The sequence below is a fragment of the Lepidochelys kempii genome, chromosome 1, assembly GCF_965140265.1.
Source record: "Lepidochelys kempii isolate rLepKem1 chromosome 1, rLepKem1.hap2, whole genome shotgun sequence".
In the NCBI taxonomy this organism is placed as follows: domain Eukaryota; kingdom Metazoa; phylum Chordata; order Testudines; family Cheloniidae; genus Lepidochelys; species Lepidochelys kempii.
In genome coordinates, this window is record NC_133256.1 from 329,626,904 (window position 1) to 329,646,810 (window position 19,907).

The 19,907-nt window shown below is 43.9% G+C and overlaps 1 protein-coding gene across 1 annotated transcript in view; it reads left to right on the forward strand.

The window, feature by feature from the left end:
• The window catches only part of GNAI1 (G protein subunit alpha i1), a 69,992-nt gene that overhangs the window by 21,321 nt on the left and 28,764 nt on the right, over positions 1-19,907 (forward strand). The window contains exons 2-4 of the mRNA XM_073328619.1: positions 3,561-3,603; positions 3,686-3,827; positions 17,861-18,018. Coding sequence (XP_073184720.1) covers positions 3,561-3,603; positions 3,686-3,827; positions 17,861-18,018 — 343 coding nt within the window. The remainder of the gene's footprint in view (positions 1-3,560; positions 3,604-3,685; positions 3,828-17,860; positions 18,019-19,907) is intronic.

Here is a 19,907-nt window from a genome sequence, read left to right on the forward strand (position 1 = left end):
CTAATTTCCTAATGTAGACCAGGCCTTAGACTTCTCCAGGAAAAAAGATGGGCCTGTGTTTGGGAGGAAAAGTAAGGGTTCTGCCTTTACTTGGAAAAAGTCTGAGCTCCCATGCTGAGAAAGGACAGTGGTTTTAGCAAAGAACCCAGGGAGGTCTGGAGAAGCCAGCTATAAGCTTCTGGAAATACCTCTGGTATAATCTCTCTCTCAAGGCCAAGGAGGGCCACGCTTCCTGCTTCCCCGGAGGCAGGAGCAGCTCTAACAGTAGAGGCTCCTGCAGAAAGATTCACCCTTCTCATCAGAGAGCAGGAATCAAAGACAGTAACTGGTCAAGCATTAGCAACCTTAGAAATTGGCTCCTTCACATACCTCAGTCCTAGGAAAGTGGTCTGGGGGAAACTGCCAGGGACTTGGGCAGTAACTTATAAGCTGTAGTTCTACTGCCTGCAGATGCACTCCAAGCTGTCAACACAGAGCTCTTAGTTTTGATGAGGGGCAGAAAGGCGATTGGGGGAAAAGATCCTGGACAGGGAGAATAAAGGAAAGGTTTCCTCCTCCACTGATAAAAGACTAGCTCAAGCTCCATTGGACCCCTCTTCTTATTCTTGTAGCAAAAAGTACAGTAGTGGAGAAACCAAACCAGCAGCCACTAGTGGCAGGGCTTCTCCTGTTCTTGCAGGTATGTGCCCTCTGTAGATAGTTACAGAAACTATATAGTCAGTATATGGAGTTCTTGAACTATGCCTTCCAAAGTGAGAGCAAGCAGAAAGAGAGAAGCTGGGGCATGGTGCCTTGTGACCCCCTTCTATCCCAAATGGATATCAGAGTATTGTTCACTGAAGCTCTGCAGTCCTGTGGGGATTGCTAAGTGCCCACCTCCCTTTCTCCTTGTAAGGATGGAGAACCCATCCCAGTCTCAGATCAATATGATTCAGATGATATGGAATGTTAGGTAGAAATTGTTCCTTCCACCTTGGAATATAGCACATGCCAACAATAAGCTCTTGCTCACCACCTTAAAAAAGCTAACAATCAGATGCAAAAAGGGCAAATATCTTATTCTCAATCTGGAATTCCTGGAAAAAAATTGTGGTTTGGGGATTGTTTAATTTGGGGGGAGAGAGGTGGATTAACAAGGCTGCCTTTAAAATATAGTAGCCCCACAAGACAAAGCTGCTATTCAGTATCTAAAACTTCTCCCCCTCATCCATTCTTGGTACAGGGAGACCCTGATCTCAGTAGATAGAGCTGGTGGCCTGAATGATTTTGTAGATTGAAAATTCCCTCACGCAAGGTTTCAAGTCCTCCATAGCTCTGTTTCCATGGCACACTTGGTTCTGCCATAGTGGGTGTATTTTTTGTTTTGTTGTTTTTTTTTTTAATTTATTTTTAGTGATGTAGCTGTACGCATGCAGACCTCTAGTGTTACTTGCATTAGTACAACTTGCCACAATTTGATACTGGGGAAAGTTGTCACTTTTTACATGAGTACAGGGGAGGATTGCACAAGTGCAGCTATGCTGGTGTAGACAAGCCCTGATGGTAGGATGGAATCATGGGAAGGGGGAGAAAGGTACTTCTCCTTTCCAATGTACGGTAGGCAGGAGGCACCAACTTTTAGACATACTTTCTAGAGGTTGATACTAAAGTTGGAGGACTCATTAGTCAATCCTTTCTCCCTTCCTAGCAGTTGAGATGGGGAAATATTTGTTCCTAGAGCTCATCGGTGGTGTTGGGGAACCCTCCTCTAGTACCTATCATGTCTATCTGTGGCTGTACGGAATGTGATTATGTGGTACCATATCAGGGTTCTATCAATGGGAGTTTGGGATGGCTGTATTATTCATGAGTAGTGAAGCTACAATGAGTTATGAAGGTCATCCCGTATGAGTCTTGAGAAGAACCTCTGAGAGAGTGAGTGTGTGCGCACGCGGATGTGTATGTGTACACACACTCTTCAGATTGTGGTAAAATGTACCACCCCAGGCACAGAATTTATGTCCATTTTTTACTATGATGAAGTGATTAATAAAAACCCCAAAACTACTTACATATGGAGGAGAGGGAATCATTCATTGCTGTATATTTCATATGAATTACAACTTACTTACACACACGATTTTCATAGCCTTTAAAAAAAGTATAAATTGTTCTTAGACTGAATCTCATACAACTTTTAGCCCAAGTCAAACTGAAAGATGTGTTAAGTGCCAAAAGCTGACTAATGAAATGATTGACATAGTGTAATAAAAGGTGTACCTAGTTTGTGTTAATGTGGTCCCATTGTGCCTTTTAGTTCATGCTAGCAGTGTTGATGTGGGGCAGCTCCAGTAAACACTTTAGTGTGCTTTGCAACTCACACACCCATAGCCTGCGTTGCGGGGCCCTGAAGACAAGCCTTTAGATGTCGCAGGAATGACTGTTCGATTACACTGTCTTTCAGGGGAGGTATTGTGAAAACATGTGAGGGAAAAGGTTGTCAACTTGTTGGTTTAGTTTAGGGGTGGGCAAACTTTTTGGTCTGAGAGCCACATCTGGGTATGGAAATTGTATGGCGGGCCATGAATGCTCACGAAATTGGGGGTTGGGGTGTAGGAGGGGGTGAGGGCTCCGGCTGGGGCCAGAAATGAGGAGTTCAGGGTGTGGGAGGGGTCTCCAGGCTGGGGCAATGGGTTAGGGTGCAGGGGGTGAGGAGTGAGGGCTCCGGCTGGGGTTGCAGGCTCTGGGGTGGGGCTGGGATCAAGAGGTTCGGAGGGTGGTAGGGGGATCAGGGGTGGGGCAGGGGGTTGGGGCATAGGAGGAGGTCAAGGGTGCAGGCTCAGGGGGGCGCTTACCTCAAGCAGCTCCTAGAAGCAGCGGTATGTTCCCCCTCTGGCTTCTACGCAGAGGCAGAGCCAGGCAGCTCAGTGCACTGCCCCATCCACAGGTGCCACCATTGCCGCTCTCATTGGCCGTGGTTCCCAGCCAATGGGAGCTGCGGGGGCAGTGCTTGGGGCGGGAGCATCATGTGGAGCTCCCTGGCTTCCCATATTCGTGGGAGCCGGATAAGGGACATGCTGCTGCTTCTGGGAGCCACACGGAATGGGACAAGCCCCCGACCCCGCTCCCTGGCTAGAGCGGGGCAAGCCCCGGACCCTGCTCCCTGATGGGACCTCGAGGGCTGGATTAAAATGTCTGGAGGGCCGGAGGTGGCCCCCCGGGCAATAGTTTGCCCATCCCTGGTTTAGTTAGTTGATTCTGCAGGTATGTATTTGACCATTTGTTTGCATTAGACATTCCTGCAGTTTTTTTAAATGAGAAGATTGTGTGGATTGAAGAAGTATAGCTATGAATATAAAGGCATTTCAGAGTTAAATCTCCTCCTATTGTAAGTGTCAAAAGCAAGAATTCTGCCTGATGTTAAAAGGTAACTTGTAACAATTGTGTTTTAAAATCCTTCAGTAATATATCAGTTAAGGAATTCTTGAAATGTGAAAACTGACTTTTTAACTGTTAGCTTTGGAAACGAAGGGAACTCAAGAAGGATGTATTTTAATAATCTTTACACTTCTATTTTTCAGGAGCTGGTGAATCAGGGAAAAGCACAATTGTAAAACAAATGAAGTAAGTATGGTTAAAAGATATAACTGAAATTATTTACTTGCTTGCGTTTGAATAGAAGACTTAATATTATTTTCCTCCATAGGATTATCCATGAAGCTGGTTATTCAGAAGAAGAATGTAAACAGTACAAAGCTGTTGTCTACAGTAATACCATTCAATCCATTATTGCTATCATTAGAGCAATGGGGAGATTGAAGATAGACTTTTGTGACCCAACCAGGGCTGTGAGTATTGAAGTACATACAAATGTAGATGTGCAGCTAACATGCCATATGTCATTCAAGCATAATTTCCTGTCCATTGTTGTTGCATGGTAAAGATAATAAATTTTTTTTCCTGTCCATTGTTGTTGCATGGTAAAGGTAATAGAACTTTTTCCCCCATCCACACTCCAACAAAGAAGAGAATAAAAAAACAAAACTCCTTAGAGTGAGAAAAATACTTTTCAGAATAATACAGAATCTAAAGAACTTTGGCAACATTTATACAAACCTACCTTGTCTTACCTAATGGGTGCAGACAAACAAAAATATTAATAGTTCACTTTTAACATTTCAAATAAATGACTGACAATTTTCCTTTGCAGGAGGCTTGATTTATAGAGCACCATAAATGGCATTTGCACTTTACATGGTATATGGCTGCCTTCTGCTTCATGTGGAGAAGGGATTTGAACTTATTTCCTACCTCCCAAGTGAATGCTCTAACTGCTACTCTGCAGTCATTCTGCTCCTCTGTCCGCATGCATAATTATTTATTCATTTATAGACATTGGAACTGTCATAAATATAAAGGGAAGGCTAACCACCTTTAAATCCCTCCTGGCCAGAGGAAAAACCCTTTCACCTGTAAAGGGTTAAGAAGCTAAAGATAACCTTGCTGGCACCTGACCAATATGACCAATGAGGAGACAAGATACTTTCAAAGCTGGAGGGGGGAGAAACAAAGGGTTCTCTCGGTCTGTGTGCTGCTTTTGCCGGGACCAGAGCAGGAATGCAGGTCAGAACTCCTGTAAAGGGTTAATAAGCAATCTAGTTAGATATGCGTTAGATTCTGTTTTGTTTAAATGGCTGATAAAATAAGTTGTGCCGAATGGAATGTATATTACTGTTTTTTGTGTATTTTTGTAACTTAAGGTTTAGCCTAGAGGGATTCTCTGTTTTATATCTGATTACCCTGTAAGGTATTTACCACCCTGATTTTACAGAAGTGATTCTTTTACTTTTCTTTAATTAAAATTCTTCTTTTAAGAACCTGATTGATTTTTCATTGTTCTTAAGATCCAAGGGTTTGGGTCTGTGTTCACCTATGCAAATTGGTGAGGATTTTTATCAAGCCTTCCCCAGGAAAGGGGGTGTAGGGCTTGGGGGGATTATTGGGGGAAAGACGTTTCCATGTGGGCTCTTTCCCCGTTATATTTGTTAAACGCTTGGTGGTGGCAGCAATAAAGTCCAAGGGCAAAAGGTAAAATAGTTTGTACCTTGGGGAAATTTTAACCTAAGCTGGTAAAAATAAGCTTAGGGGATTTTTCATGCAGGCCCCCACATCTGTACCCTAGAGTTCAGAGTGGGGAAGGAACCTTGACAGGAACAGTTTCGACAGGAAAAATTGAGACTCTGCACCAGGATATCCCATACCACAGTGCTTTGGACACTCACCTGAGAGATGGGAAGTTTGTGTTCAGATTGCTTCTACACATCAGAATTGTACCCACATCTCCCACATCTTAGGTGAGTGCTCTGACCACTGGGCTACAGCTTATAAGGCGGGCCTCCCCAGCCCTTTTGCGTGTGTTTAGGCATAGCACACCTGCCCAATCAGGCCCTGCAGGTGCGTTTGGTGGGGAAATGCCTAGTTTGAAGACTAAGGCATAAAAGAGGTACCCATGCATCTGAGGCATCTGTGTACATACATACTTGAAGAAATGTGGGCGTCTAGAGACTTTTAACAGAGGATACTCGAGCACCCAGGGATTTCACCTGTCTAATTCTGTAGACACTAGAGAAGGGGTTTTGAGGATCTCAGTAACACCCAGATGTTGGATTTAGCACCTAAAGTGGCAGTCCCTACCCTGGAATGCATAAAAAGTTATTGCACTCAATGGAGGTCAAGGTCAGTGTGTGGAGTATTCATTGGTTGCAAGAGCTGAAGCAGGAAATAGTCCCGGTACGGGCTAGTCTTCTCAGAAGCACATAGAGGAAGGGGAGAGATTCTGTAGATCATGTACTGAAAGAAATTTGTCAAGTATTCAGACATTTATTATTTTGTACTTTAGGGTCTTGTGCCATATTTACTTTTTCCTCACACGTCAAGATTACAAGGTTGTATGACAGAAAGGGGGTGGGTGGGAACAAAGAACAAGGGGAAGAAAAATGGTTTTATCAGGAAAGGAGCTCCATTTTATATGTTGACGCTTTGCACTTGCATACCTCTTTTATATGAACTTCTCAAAAACACTTTTTACTAACATTAATGACTATAGCCACAATGCCCCCATGAAGTAGCCATTATCATTTTTCAGGGAAGAGTGTGAACAGAGATTTTCAGCTGTCTAAGGCCACCAAGTCAGTGGCAAAGCTGGGAGTAGAACCCAGATCTTCAGATTCCAGGCCTATGTTCAGATTACTAGATAATGCTGCTTTGCTTTTGACATTGAGTTTATGGTGATGGGTAAGACAGAAATTATAATGATTTGGCTAATAGGGGTTACTAGATCACTAATTTTCTTGTTATATATGAAACGAGAAAATGTGTATATATTATAATGTGCTCAGAACTGCTAATTATGCACACAACTAATCTATATGGCCTTGTTTCTCTCACTGTTACCCTCATTTACCTCACCTGTTGCTTAGTTTGTTCTCCAACTGGTTGTGGCTTACCTTTTTGTAATCTCTCTAGGACAGGGATTGTCCCATATTGTGTGCTTGATTGGAGCTTCTAGGTGGTAATATAGTAAAAAGAATAATTCTGTAATATTAGAGAGAGACCAGTGTTTACTCCTGGGGGAATTCTGCACCAAAAAAATTAAAAATTCTGGGCACAATATTTTAATATTCTGCATATTTTATATGTCAAAATAACAAAATATAATCGTGCCAGTTTCAATTATTTTGGTATTTTATTTCAAAATACCTGTCAGAAAGTATGTATCTAACAATATTAGACACCCTCCCTCCCCAAAAAAAAATTTCTGGTAATTTTTTTGATAAATAGATTCCTTACTAGGCATATTAATACAGAACTTTGAGTAATTCATTTAAATTACACTACAGAACTGTATTTCCTGCACCCATCTGAAGCAGGGCAAAGGCTTGGAGGAGTCAGGGGTAACAGAGGAGCTGAGGGAGAGGGAAAGAGCCTGGCGTGAACCTGGAGAGTTGTTGGGTGTGGGTGGGAGAAGTATGGAACTGGGTCTCGGGGGCGGGATTGTTAGGCAGTTGGTGAGCCTCCCCCATGGAGACCCTGGCTGACCTGAAGCCTCTCCCATTCAGTCACACATCTGCCTCTGTCCAGGCACCCCCCATCCCCATGTGGCCTTGCAACCCCCCACTCCCATTCAGTCCCTGGCTCAATGCTGTCACCCCACTAGCTCCTGAGCCCACACCTCACTCTATCCCCCATACCTCCCACTAGCCATTCTGAACCCCAGTCTGTGACCCCCACCCCCCAGCAACACCATGTGCCCCACTCTGAGTTAACCTGGCTCCGTGGGCAGGGTGCTGTGATTAACTTCTACTCCTGGGGGAATTCTGCGCCACTGCACAGAATTTTTTTTTCCCAAACGAAAACCATTCTGTCCCAGTAATTCTGCAGTTCTGCCTTTTGCCCAACAGAGGCCTCTGTGGCACCAGAACAGCTGGCTGTGTTCATGTTGCTGGCTGTTCTGGCACCACAGCGTCCTCTGGTGGGTGAAAGGTGTAACTGCAGCAATTCTTGGGAAGAATGTATTTCCTGCAGGGGGAAAAAAAATTATGCTCCAGACATGAATTTTGCAGTGGTGGAGAATTCCCCCAGGTGTAAATATTGAACTGCCAGCTTTTGAGTTGTGGAGACTCTCTATTGTGATGACATTCAAAAGTAATTACTATATTAATATCGGTAACAAGAAGGCGATGAAGAGATAAATTTGTGACTCATCAGGAGGAGATGATTAAGTTTTGTGACATTTTTTTCTTTGTGTAATGCATAAATTTACAGTCAGGTCACTTGTTTCCTGTCTGTAGGAACAGGACAAACCCAATGCTGTTTGTTTTGTAAAAAATTACAAAAACGTACAGAGTTCTGGGTGAATATATACAATTTCACTATATAATTATATATATGGAAATTAAGTTGATACTATTGCTCTGAATTCTTGCTGCAGTGTAAATTTACATTTTGGTATTTTGACTCTCTGAGAAAATAGGTCATTTAAGTAGTTCTGTGGACTTGACTTCTCACTAATTGGCGTGCTTGATGGAGGACAAAACCTTCAGCATATATAGCTCTGTAGTATCAACGTTCACTTTGTTTAAACCCTTCAGAAAGCAGAGAAGGACTGTGTGTGTTTTTATTTTGGTATATATATATATATAATTTCCTGAAAATGACTTGACTTTGGTCCAGCTAAATTGGTCAGTGTAGTCATGGTATGGAAAATAAGAAATCGGGGGAAGTGTGTTTTGAGGCTTTTTCTTTCTGCTTTATTGACTTTTTTCAGACCTTTCTTCTTAAGTGTATGAAGGAAAATTCAGAAAATTTAGAAGTGGAGTAGAATCCTAATATTCACAGACATTCTTCCCTATGGGTCTGAAAGATATTTTAAAGAAACTTATTTTAAATGGAACTTGGGCATGTGTCCTATGCAGTCACTTCTGGGACTAGACCAAGGGCTAGTCATTAACTGGAATAAGCCCTTTGAAGTGATTATAGTAGAACTGTGTTAATTTGACTCAATGTGTGAGCAGCTGACGATCAGGTGATCTTGCCTTAAAATTCTCCAGTTTGGAGACTGGCATATATTTAAATATCTATTCGATTTTATTGATCATCCGTGGAGGACAAAGTGATACTAGACTGGATAGAACACTTTTTAAGAGAGGGGCTGTAACCTGGCAAATGGCTTTTTCATTTAAGTTAAAAGGTTTTAGACTGGCTCCAAGATACGAGATTCGTTGTAACCAGTTCAATAAGGATGGCTGAAATACTTCTTGCATGCCATCTTATTCAGGAAATCTGAGATAGAAATGGCACGTTCTTCTTCAAGTGCTTGCTCAGGTCCATTCCACGTTAGGTACGTGAGTGCTGCGTGCACTGTCACCGGAGATTTTTTCCCTTGGTGGTGCCCGCCAGGCCGGCTCTAGAATCCTTTGGTGCCATGCACTCATGCACTGATATAAGGGGCTCAGTTGGCCCCGCACCCTCTCAGTTCCCTCTTACCTCCCGTGACAGTCACTGGAACAGCTTCTCTTGCTTTGGCAAGGTGATCATTCAGGGTTGGGTTTTTTTCATGTTATTCTCTAGTTATCTTCATTTTAATTTCTAATAGTAGTGTAAATAGTATTATTGTATAGATAGACTCCCCTCTCTTAGTTTAAAGAGGCTTCTTTTGTCTCTGGGGCCTGGCATGCCCTGGTCTCTGGGCTTCAAACCTTGCACGTCCTGTGACAAGCCTATGCCAATGAGCGACCCACACTCTAGCTGTCTGAAGTGTCTGGGAGAAGCTCACTGACGAGTGTTGTCAAATCTGCTGCAACTTCAAGCCTTGTACAAAAAAGAATAGGGAGGCTAAACTATCCTAATGGAAGCCACGCTTAGACTGGCGTTGGAGGCAAGCCAGTCTGACTCAGCACCGAGCACCTCGGCTTCAGTGCAAAGCGCTCCTCTGGCACTGCATGTTTCTTGGCACCATTCCCCCTCTCTGGTACCAAGAAAGAGGCAGAAGAAACAATGGTCCAAGAGGGGACACTCCCTGGTACAAAGAAAAGACAAACAAGGAGTGTGCAGCGGAGCGCGACCTGTGTCATGTCTCTTCTTCACCCCTGTTTTACCATAGCGTTGACTCTGCCCTGCTTGCAGGTGCTGTTGAGCCTGGTACGGGACCATTCACCAACACCGGAGGGACATTGTGGCACCAGCGGGATTTCAATGTCTTCCACCCTGGAGGTCTTTGCAGCGGCCAGGGACCTGATGACACTCCCGGTTCTGTTGAGCCCAATGGGACAATTGTTGGCTCTGGCGAGTGTGTCGAGAAGAAGGGAGCATGTTGCTCTGAACTCGTACCCAGTGCTGGGTTCTTCAGTACCGACCAGAGGAAAACTGGCCCTTCTGTCATTGGCGAAGACTTCTCCGCGCCAGCACCGATCCCCAGACCCTTGGCACCGGTCAACAGAAAAGAAGGGTACCACTCCCAGATGGTCTCAAGAGGACTCTTCCTCAGAGTTGGGGTGAAGCCTTGCACTCAACCAAGGAGCTGCCACCAATACTAGTCCTACGTTCCACCAAATCTCGGTGCGCTCCCTCCTTCCCCAGTCCTCAGCACCTGGCCCAAAGGACAATAGATAATGCAAGTCTAGTGAAAAGAAAAGGAGTACTTGTGGCACCTTAGAGACTAACCAATTTATTTGAGCATAAGCTTTCGTGAGCTACAGCTCACTTCATCGGATGCATACTGTGGAAAGTGTAGAAGTTTTTTTTACAGGTTTGTGGGGGGGGGGGGGGGGTGAGAGAACCTGGATTTGTGCTGGAAATGGCCCAACTTGATTATCATACACATTGTGAGGAGAAAAGGAGTACTTGTGGCACCTTAGAGACTAACCAATTTATTTGAGCATGAGCTTTCGTGAAGTGAGCTGTAGCTCACGAAAGCTCATGCTCAGATAAATTGGTTAGTCTCTAAGGTGCCACAAGTACTCCTTTTCTTTTTGCGAATACAGACTAACACGGCTGTTACTCTGAAACCTGTCATTGTGAGAAGAGTGATCACTTTAGATAAGCTATTACCAGCAGGAGAGTGGGGTGGGGGGAAGTATTTTTTCATGCTTTGTGTGTATAAAAAGATCTTCTACACTTTCCACAGTATGCATCCGATGAAGTGAGCTGTAGCTCACGTAAGCTTATGCTCAAATAAATTGGTTAGTCTCTAAGGTGCCACAAGTACTCCTTTTCTTTTTGCGAATACAGACTAACACGGCTGTTACTCTGAAGCAAGTCTAGTGGCCATTCTAGAATCCCTGCAGTTTTCTCCTGGTATCAGGGCCTCTGCCCAGCCATTCCTACTTGCTGGTGTCTGAGAGGAGGGCTCCTCCACTGCACCATCCAGCACCCAAGTTGGAATCCAGTACCAAGCCCAGGACCAACACGCAGGACTTAGGCCTGGATGATGTGGTTGGGGTTGAAGAAGAGGAGGAAGACCCCACACACACACCTGTACAGGCCTCTTCTTCCTCCCCAGACAAAGCTGTCTCAGGACCAAGTGGCTTGATGCCACAGGATAACTTTGGACCTCACCAGGAGCTTCTAAAAAGGCTTCTAACCTGGGGCTAGAGATGGAGGTTCTTAGAGTCCTCACATAGCCTCATTGATATTTTGGCCACGGCAGTCCCATCAAAGGTGGCTCTACCCCTCAATGAGGCTGTTATGGGTCCAGTCAGGTCCCTGTGGCAGACCCCTATCCTCTCTCTCTCTCCCCCACCTCAATTTGGGCAGAAAAAAGGTACTATGTGCCCAATGAGAGGGACAGACAAGAACAGTTAGGTGCAAATCCCAAGCAAAAGGACTTAAAGAAGCTAGTGCTGTTTCATAAGAAGGTTTATTTGATGGGTGGGTTACAGCTTTGCATTTCCAACCAACAAACCTTTGCTTGGGAAGTACAATTACAGTATTTGGGACTCTATGGCAAATTTTGAAGACTTGATGCCACATGACTGCAGGCAAGAGTTTTCCACGCTGACGGAGGAATGGAAGACCATAGTCAGAGCCTTCCTCCAAGCAGCCCTAGACACAGCTGATGCAGTGGCCAGAACAATGGCTTCGGCTGTTCTCATGAGAAGGTGCTCCTGGCTCCAATCCTCAGGGCTACCACCTGAGGCCACTAGTCAGTCCAGGATATTCCCTTTGAAGGTACAGAATAGATCAACTCAAAGCTCCATGGTCTGAACGACTCCAGGACTACCCTCAGATCTCTGGATCTCTACTCTTTGGAACCTTCAAGGAAGCATTTCAAGCCTCAGGCGCAGGCCCGCTTCTCAGCTCTGCTGCCTTACCAGGACCTGTTTAAAAAATGGAGCAGGGGTTACAAGCACAGGCAACTGCCCCCCTCCATCTCAGCTTCACTACCAGGGTCACACAGGTACTGCGAGGCCCCAAACAGAACTTCACAAAATGCTTGGCGGTGGTAGCCGCTTTCCTCAGAAGGCGAGGCGTTCAAGTCTGTCTGTACCTAGAACAACTGGGTGATCAGTGGCCAATCAGAGGCTCAAGTGAAAAACTGCACCTGGTCCAAGCCACCTTCCATGCTCTGGGTCAGTTGATAAATGAGCAAAAGTTGACTCTCGTTCCTGTCCAGCAAATAGCGTGTATCAGGGCAGTGCTTGACTTGACCTGGGCCAGAGCCTTCCTCCCAGGGGCTTGATTCCAGATAATGTCAGCTCTGATATCCAAGGTCAATGCCCACCCCACCATGACAGCCTCAGACTTTTGAGCCACATGGCTGTGTGCACTTACAAGTCTGGCTGGCCTCTGTGTATTCACTGAACCACACCCTTTGGACTCGGTGATTACAGTTCCTGCCCCAGTCCTTGCCTCCCTCGACTGGTAGAAGGATTCCCCGATTAGTGGTCATGAGCATGTTCCCTTTGTCACTACCAGTCTTTAGTATCCCTAATTTTGGATGCATCTTATCTAGGTTGGGGGGCTCGTCTCGAGCACCTCAGAACTCAGCCTGTGGTCCCAGGAAGAGCTTTCCCTGCATATAAATGTCAGAGAGCTCAGAGCAGTCTGCTTAACTTGCCAAGTGTTCCTTCCCCAGATCATGGGCAAAGTTGTACAAGTGCTTATGGACAACACAGCAGCCATGTTTTACATCAATAGACCAGGACGAGTGTGTTCCTCTACCCTGTGCCAGGAGGCCATCTGCATGTGGGTCTTCTGTGTGAAACACTGCATCCACCTTGAAGTTTCCCATCTTGTGGGAGCCTGGAACGCTGTGGTAGATCACCTCAGCAGGTCTTTCTCTTCTTCTCACCGTAAGTGATCCCTTCACCCAGAGGTGATCAGATCCATCTTCTGGAGATGGGGATCTCCCCAGATAGACCTGTTTGCAACCAGGTTGAAAAGGAAATGTCAGCAGTTCTACTTGCTATGCAGTCACAGCCCAGGCTCTTGCTGGCGCCTTCCTACTTCCACAGACAGAGCTCCTATTCTATGCATTACCTCCTGTTCCTGTGATACACAATGTCCTTCTGAAAGTCAAGTGAGAAAAGACAAGGGTTATCCTTGTAGCCCCTGCATGGCCGCGACAATGCTGGTTCAGCACACTGCTGAACCTGTCAATAGTATTACTGCTTCTGCCCCGCCCAGACCTGATCTCACAAAATCATGTCTGTTTACTCTACCTGAACCTCAGGGTCCTCCACCTGACCATCAGGGAAGCTCCATGGTTGAACAAGTCTGCCAGGTCTTGCTAGGTAGTAGGAAACCGTGTACTAGAGCAAGTTACCTAGCCACATGAAAGAGTTTCTTGGTGTGGTCTTCCCTATGATGTCTCTCTCCGACTCCGTCACCCCTCCAGTCTGTGCTGGAATACCTGCTTCACCTGAAACAAAGGGTCTGGCCTTTTCATCAATTAATCTGCAATTTGTGGCAATCAGCCTTCCACCCTGTGGTGGACAGTAAGTCGGTCTTGTCTCATGAATTATCCATCCACTTCCTCAAGGGATTAGAGAGACTTTACCCTCATATTTTCAAAATGATTCCACTATGGGACTTAAACCTGTTCTTGTCAAGACTCATGGGCCCTCCCTTTGAGCTGCTGGCATCATGCTGTCTGTCATATCTTTCCTGGAAGGTCACCTTCCTGGTAGCAATTACCTCGGCCAGGAGGGTCTCAGCAATTATGGCTCTTATATCAGAACCCCCATATCTGATGTTCTTTAAGGACAAGGTACAACTGAACCCCCACCTAGTGTTCCTTCCAAAGGTGGTCTCGCAGTTTCATAGTAACCAGGCTATTTTCCTGACAGTTTTCTTTCTCAAGCCATGCAGGAATTCAGAGGAGCAGTGTCTCCACTCGCTGGATGTTAGATGCGCCCTGGCCGTCTATATTTAGAAGACCAAGCCAATCCGTAAATTTACGGAGCTCTTTGTCGCAGTTGCAGACAAGATGAAAGGCCTCCCGGTTTCAGCCCAGATAATTTCATCCTAGATCACCTCCTGCATTCGTATGTGTTACAAGCAGGCAGGTGTTGCACCTCCTGCCATCTTGACTGCTCATTCAACGAGAGCTCAGGCTTTATCAATGGCATTTCTGGCTCAGGTCCTGATGCAAGACATCTGCAGAGCTGCAATCTGGTTGTCAGTACATACCCTCTCACCCCACTGCACCATCACCCAGCAGGCCAGAGATGATGCCAAGTTCGGAAGAATACTGTTGCAATCTGCATGTCTATGAACTCCAAACCCACCTCCTTGGGTACCGCTTGTAAGTCACCTAAAGTGGAATGGACATGACCAAGTTCTTGAAGAAGAAAAAATAGTTATTAACGTTTCTGTAACTATTGTTCTCCAAAATGTGTGGTTCATGTCCATTCCACGACCCACCCTCCTACCCCTCTGTCAGAGTTAGTCAGCAAGAAGGAACTGAGAGGGTTAGGGGCCAGCCAGACTCTTTATACCAGCACATGAGTGCACGGTATCTGTCAGGCTGGCTCTAGCGCCCTCTGGTACCACTGAGGGAAAAATTTCCTGTGATGGTGCACGCACACCTAATGTGGAATGGACATGAGCAACACATCACAAAGAACAGTATTTACGGAAAAGTTAGTAACCACTTTTTTTTCCTGAAGGGAAGCCCCTCTATTCCAGACTGTTTAAGGATGGGAGGGAAGACACCCCACATTACCTAACTTCATAAAAAGAAGAGTTGATCCTAATGTCCCATAATAAAGCCACACTTGGTGTGTCTACTGTTCTCTAAAGGGAAACGTGGCACTGAAGGATAAGCCATGGTAAGTCATAAAACAAAAAGTAGATTTGTTGATGGAATTGGAGGTGGGATGAAGAGATGCATGTGATTGCTACCTTCATAAATAGTTCCGTGCTCCATAAATTGTTCCCTGCATCATGCAGCCCCTGCCTACGTTTCTAACCTGGTTTCAGAGTAACAGCCGTGTTAGTCTGTATTCGCAAAAAGAAAAGGAGTACTTGTGGCACCTTAGAGACTAACCAGTTTATTTGAGCATGAGCTCACGAAAGCTCATGCTCAAATAAATTGGTTAGTCTCTAAGGTGCCACAAGTACTCCTTTTCTTGTTTCTAACCTGGTCACCTTTTGAATCCAAGGTCTCCTATCCCTTTCTATTCCATCAAAGATACCAGTCTAATTGAGACCTACTTTCCATCTTCTGTTGCAGAAGCAGTCTCTTTGTCTCTTGCCATGCTCCCCTTTGCTTATAGTACCTTTCTCAGTTCTGTTGTCAAGGCTCCACTGTTTTATTCAGATCATTCCAGAGAAATCACCTCTGCCACTCTTAAAAAAATGTGCGTATACTTCAAAACAAAACAAATATTTCAACTACTCAGATGTATAGATTCATAAAGAAGAGAATATCTGTGTATTTAACAAATGTCCTTTCTTGCTTCTCCCTTTTCTTGGTGTCTGTTACTATTTCAGTTGTTTATGTAATCCACTGTTGAAATTGTCTGCTCCTTGGGGTAGGGTTTTTTCATCTTGGTATTTACTGGTAAATGTAGAACAGCTGTGGTCAAATTCTGCCCTCAGTTACACCTGTCAGTCTAATTGTCCTTCGGTGAAAGTTTCGCTCTTGTAAATGAAGGCAAAATTTGAACTGCAACCTGTTTCCTGGAGAACTGGGACCCATATTTGAGTTTCTGGCAAACAAGCAAGCCTTGCCTGTGAGAGAATCAGAGCAAAAAGACAAGGACATACAATTCTTGTGATGTTGGGACATGCCATTCCTGTACTGTCATTTCAAACAGATCTGAAAATTAAGATGTAAGGAGGGGTTTTGTTTTTTTCTTGTGATTAAACTTTTGTGCATTGAAGGTCAGAGCCGTATAAGTGTAAGATAAGAAATTTTTAACTGGTGATGCTATGATATGACTTATGAATTCCACGGTGTTCTAATATGATAATGTAATGGTTAACCCCCTCAAAACAAGAACTGCTCTTCATTATCACCATATCTAGAAATGGAAGGAGAAATAAAATTTCTTTATCAATAAAATTTAGTGTCTTCACGCAAATATTTGGTTTACTACCAGTGTGTCAATATATAAAAACTTAAATTAACAATAGGCTTTTATTTTCTACAGTCGGATGGACAGACTCAGACTTGTGCTACTGCGCTAAAAATAGATGTGTAGCTGTTGCAGCTTGGGCTTTGAAGCCTAGGCACGGGGGTGGGGTTTAGAGCCCAAGCTCCAGCCTAAGTTGCAACTTCAAAGTGCTGTCTACACTGCTATTTTTAGTGTGGTAGTGTAACCTGTGGGTGGGCTAGAGTTCACTTCATTGCCCTTTACCAGTGCCTTAAAAAAACCAAGCTCCCATAGAAAAGCAGCAAGAGACCCAGAATTCAGTCTCTAAAGATTTTCAGCAAGGATTGCACGGGGTCAACCTCCACACATTCAAGTCTCAAAAAGAACAAAAGGAATGAATTAAGTACCAATTTTATAAAATCTTATGATAAAGAAACATAGTTAAAATTTATATTTATAGCATAACATGGCTACTTTATAATCTACATACATTATCTTCACAGTTTATTCATAAGCGTAAATAAAGAAAACAAATTAAATCTAAACAGGTCAGTCCCCACAGAAACCCAGTTAAAAGAAACTGAGCTCCCAAATGCTTAGGTTTAGTTTATTTGAGTCTCTATTAGTCTTTGATCACGAAATGTATATAGTCTGCTGAGTTAAAAGCAACATCTTCCCACCACTTGCTTGTAGAAATCTTTAGTTGGAATCCATGAAGACTCTTCCTCCTGCTCTGCTGAAATCAACTCAGTTAACTAGTTAGCTACACAATTAATCAACCACTTAGTTCAGTATATAGATTTAAAAAAAAAAAAAAAAAAAACTGCTGCCAAATGCTTTAGAGTTAGGGAAAACAGTCTGCTTTCTGCTCCAGGAACTCAGCTTCTCCCAAACCATACAGTGCGCATGGCCTTTTGCAAAATAGCTGCCCTGACTACTTGCCCTTATGAAGTCTGAGTTCAGCAACAGGGAACCTATTTAGCATTCCAAAAACTGCCACACCCTATTCCAGAAACTTCTGAGTGTGGAGATCTGATTGCATCTGCCCAGACCAGATATAAAAAATGGTTCAGCATCTGACATACCGTCTTAGGTTGTCCTACAACACAGCCTCTAACAAGACCAGGATGTCCTGGACACTAGGTAACAGGATTGTTTACCTTTACACTAAGAAAGTTGGCAAGGCACCAAAGTCTGCATGTGGTATGTGTCCAGGAAGACTTTGTGGTGTTCGTGCTATGCACCCTAAAGTCCTTATGAGGTTGTCAAAAACAAAGAAGCATGTTAGTAGAGCCTATGGCAGTTCCACGTGTGCTACATGTGTCCGTGAGAGAATCAAATGAGCTTTCCTTATTGAGGAGCAGAATATTGTGCTTTGTGTCTTCAACACCTCCACAACAGAGTCAGAAATCTAAGTGAATCTCTTTGTATTGTCTGCCTAATAAATGAAAATTCAACTTTACAAAAAAAATAAATAAATAAAAAGGACCCAGACACAACTTATTCCTACCCCACCCCCATAGACCTCTTTAAAGAGATCTCCCTATTAGGCACGAGGGTTACCGTAGCATGAGTTCCGTGAGACATAGTCTGCCAGCCTGGGTCAGGAGGTCACTGTGATGGGCTGTGTAGACATACTCATTTCCTTACTCCACTAATTCATACATTTGCTGTGGACTGGGCTGTTGCTTTTACGTCCTTCTGTTGACTTAAAGGAATGGTATGGATTTCTGCTCTAGTTTTTTTCCCTTTCAAATTTTCTGTTTCCCTGTTTCTTACAGGATGATGCCCGACAACTCTTTGTACTAGCTGGAGCAGCAGAGGAAGGATTTATGACCACGGAACTAGCAGGAGTTATCAAGAGATTGTGGAAAGATAGTGGAGTTCAAGCCTGTTTCAATAGATCCAGAGAATACCAGCTTAATGACTCTGCAGCATAGTAAGTGTAGAACTGTAACCAAGCTTGTCCCTCTCCTGTAAAATGGTAAAGATTGTAAGATGAAATTCTTTGAGGCAGTCTGATACTATGCTGATGGGAGTCTTAGAAGTACCTAGATAGAGTTGCCCTTTTCTGGGATCAGACAGCTGCAGCAGTCCTGAAGTAGAAGTCTGAACTCGAAGAAAAGGAATTGGGTGGGGAACCCAAATGTTGTGCTGGAATTAACAGGTCAAATCTGTGAGCAGTGCCCAGAGCAGTTAATGGGAGAAATAAAAACTAACAGGTACTCTCAATTGCTTTATATGGCCAGTTGTTATATTTCTGCCCATATATTGGGGGTGTGGGGTTGAGGGAGGAGTTGTGGTCTCGAGGGAGGAGTTGTGGTCTCAAAGCTACTTGTTCTGTACATTGAAACCTTCCATGACTGTTGGCTCTGAATCAGCATTGTCGATTGAACTTTGCTTCTGTTCCATTACATTAATATTGTGGTAGCACCCAAAAATACCAATCAGGATTTGTCTTTGTTGTGCTAGGCACTGTACAGATGCATAGATAAGCCCTAATGAGTTTAAAACTAATTAAGACTAGATGCAGCAACAGAGGATAAACAGATGGAAAATAGGGTAGAAGGAGGATAATAGTAATAAGATCATGTAATTATAGGCTTGTGATGTGTAAATCATGATTCTGAATCATCTGAACATATTCTAAGTTTAATAAATCTTCTGTTCCTGATTGATCTTCAAATATGCTGCTACTAGTTTTTTTTCAGTACAAAGGAAAGGGATCGGCGCAGAGTGGCTTTAGCATATCTAAAGCATGAATTACCAACACTGAGCAGTACACAAGTGTCATAAAAATAAAGGGAAGGGTAACCACCTTTCTGTATACAGTGCTATAAAATCCCTCCTGGCCAGAGGCAGAACCCTTTCACCTGTAAAGGGTTAAGAAGCTAAGATAACCTCGCTGGCACCTGACCAAAATGACCAATGAGGAGACAAGATACTTTCAAAGCTGGAGTCGGGAGGGGGGAACAAAGGGTCGGTCTGTCTGTCTGTCTGTGATGCTTTTGCCGGGAACAGATCAGGAATGCAGCCTTAGAAACTTCTGTTAAGTTAGTAAGTAATCTAGCTAGAAATGTGTTAGATTTCCTTTTGTTTAATGGCTGGTAAAATACGCTGTGCTGAATGGAATGTATATTCCTGTTTTTGTGTCTCTTTGTAACTTAGGGTTTTGCCTAGAGGGATTCTCTATGTTTTGACTCTGATTACCCTGTAAGGTATTTACCATCCTGATTTTACAGAGGTGATTCTTTTATCTTTTCTTTAATTAAAAATTCTTCTTTTCAGAACCTGATTGATTTTTCATTGTCCTTAAGATCCAAGGATTTGGGTCTGTGTTCACCTGTACAAATTGGTGAGGATTTTTATCAAGCCTTCCCCAGGAAAGGGGGTGTAGGGCTTGGGGGTTTATTTTGCGGGAAGACGTCTCCAAGTGGGCTCTTTCCCTGTTCTTTGTTTAACACGCTTGGTGGTGGCAATATACGTTTCAAGGACAAGGCAAAGTTTATACCTTGGGGAAGTTTTTAATCTAAGCTGGTAAAAATAAGCTTAGGAGGTCTTTTATGCAGGTCCCCACATCTGTACCCTAGAGTTCAGAGTGGGGAAGGAACCTTGACAACAGGCTAAATGATTGGTTTAAATTTAAAAAATATAACAAAATGACCGATTCAAATCCATATATAATGAACTAAAACATGATGCTGTTAGTGCATTGAGATACTATAGATCAGTATTTCTCAAACTTTTTGATACCAGGGACTGGCTTGCTGCCTTCCTAAACTGTGTCAGGGAGATCTTGGGGACCGGCATTGGTCTACGGATCAGTTG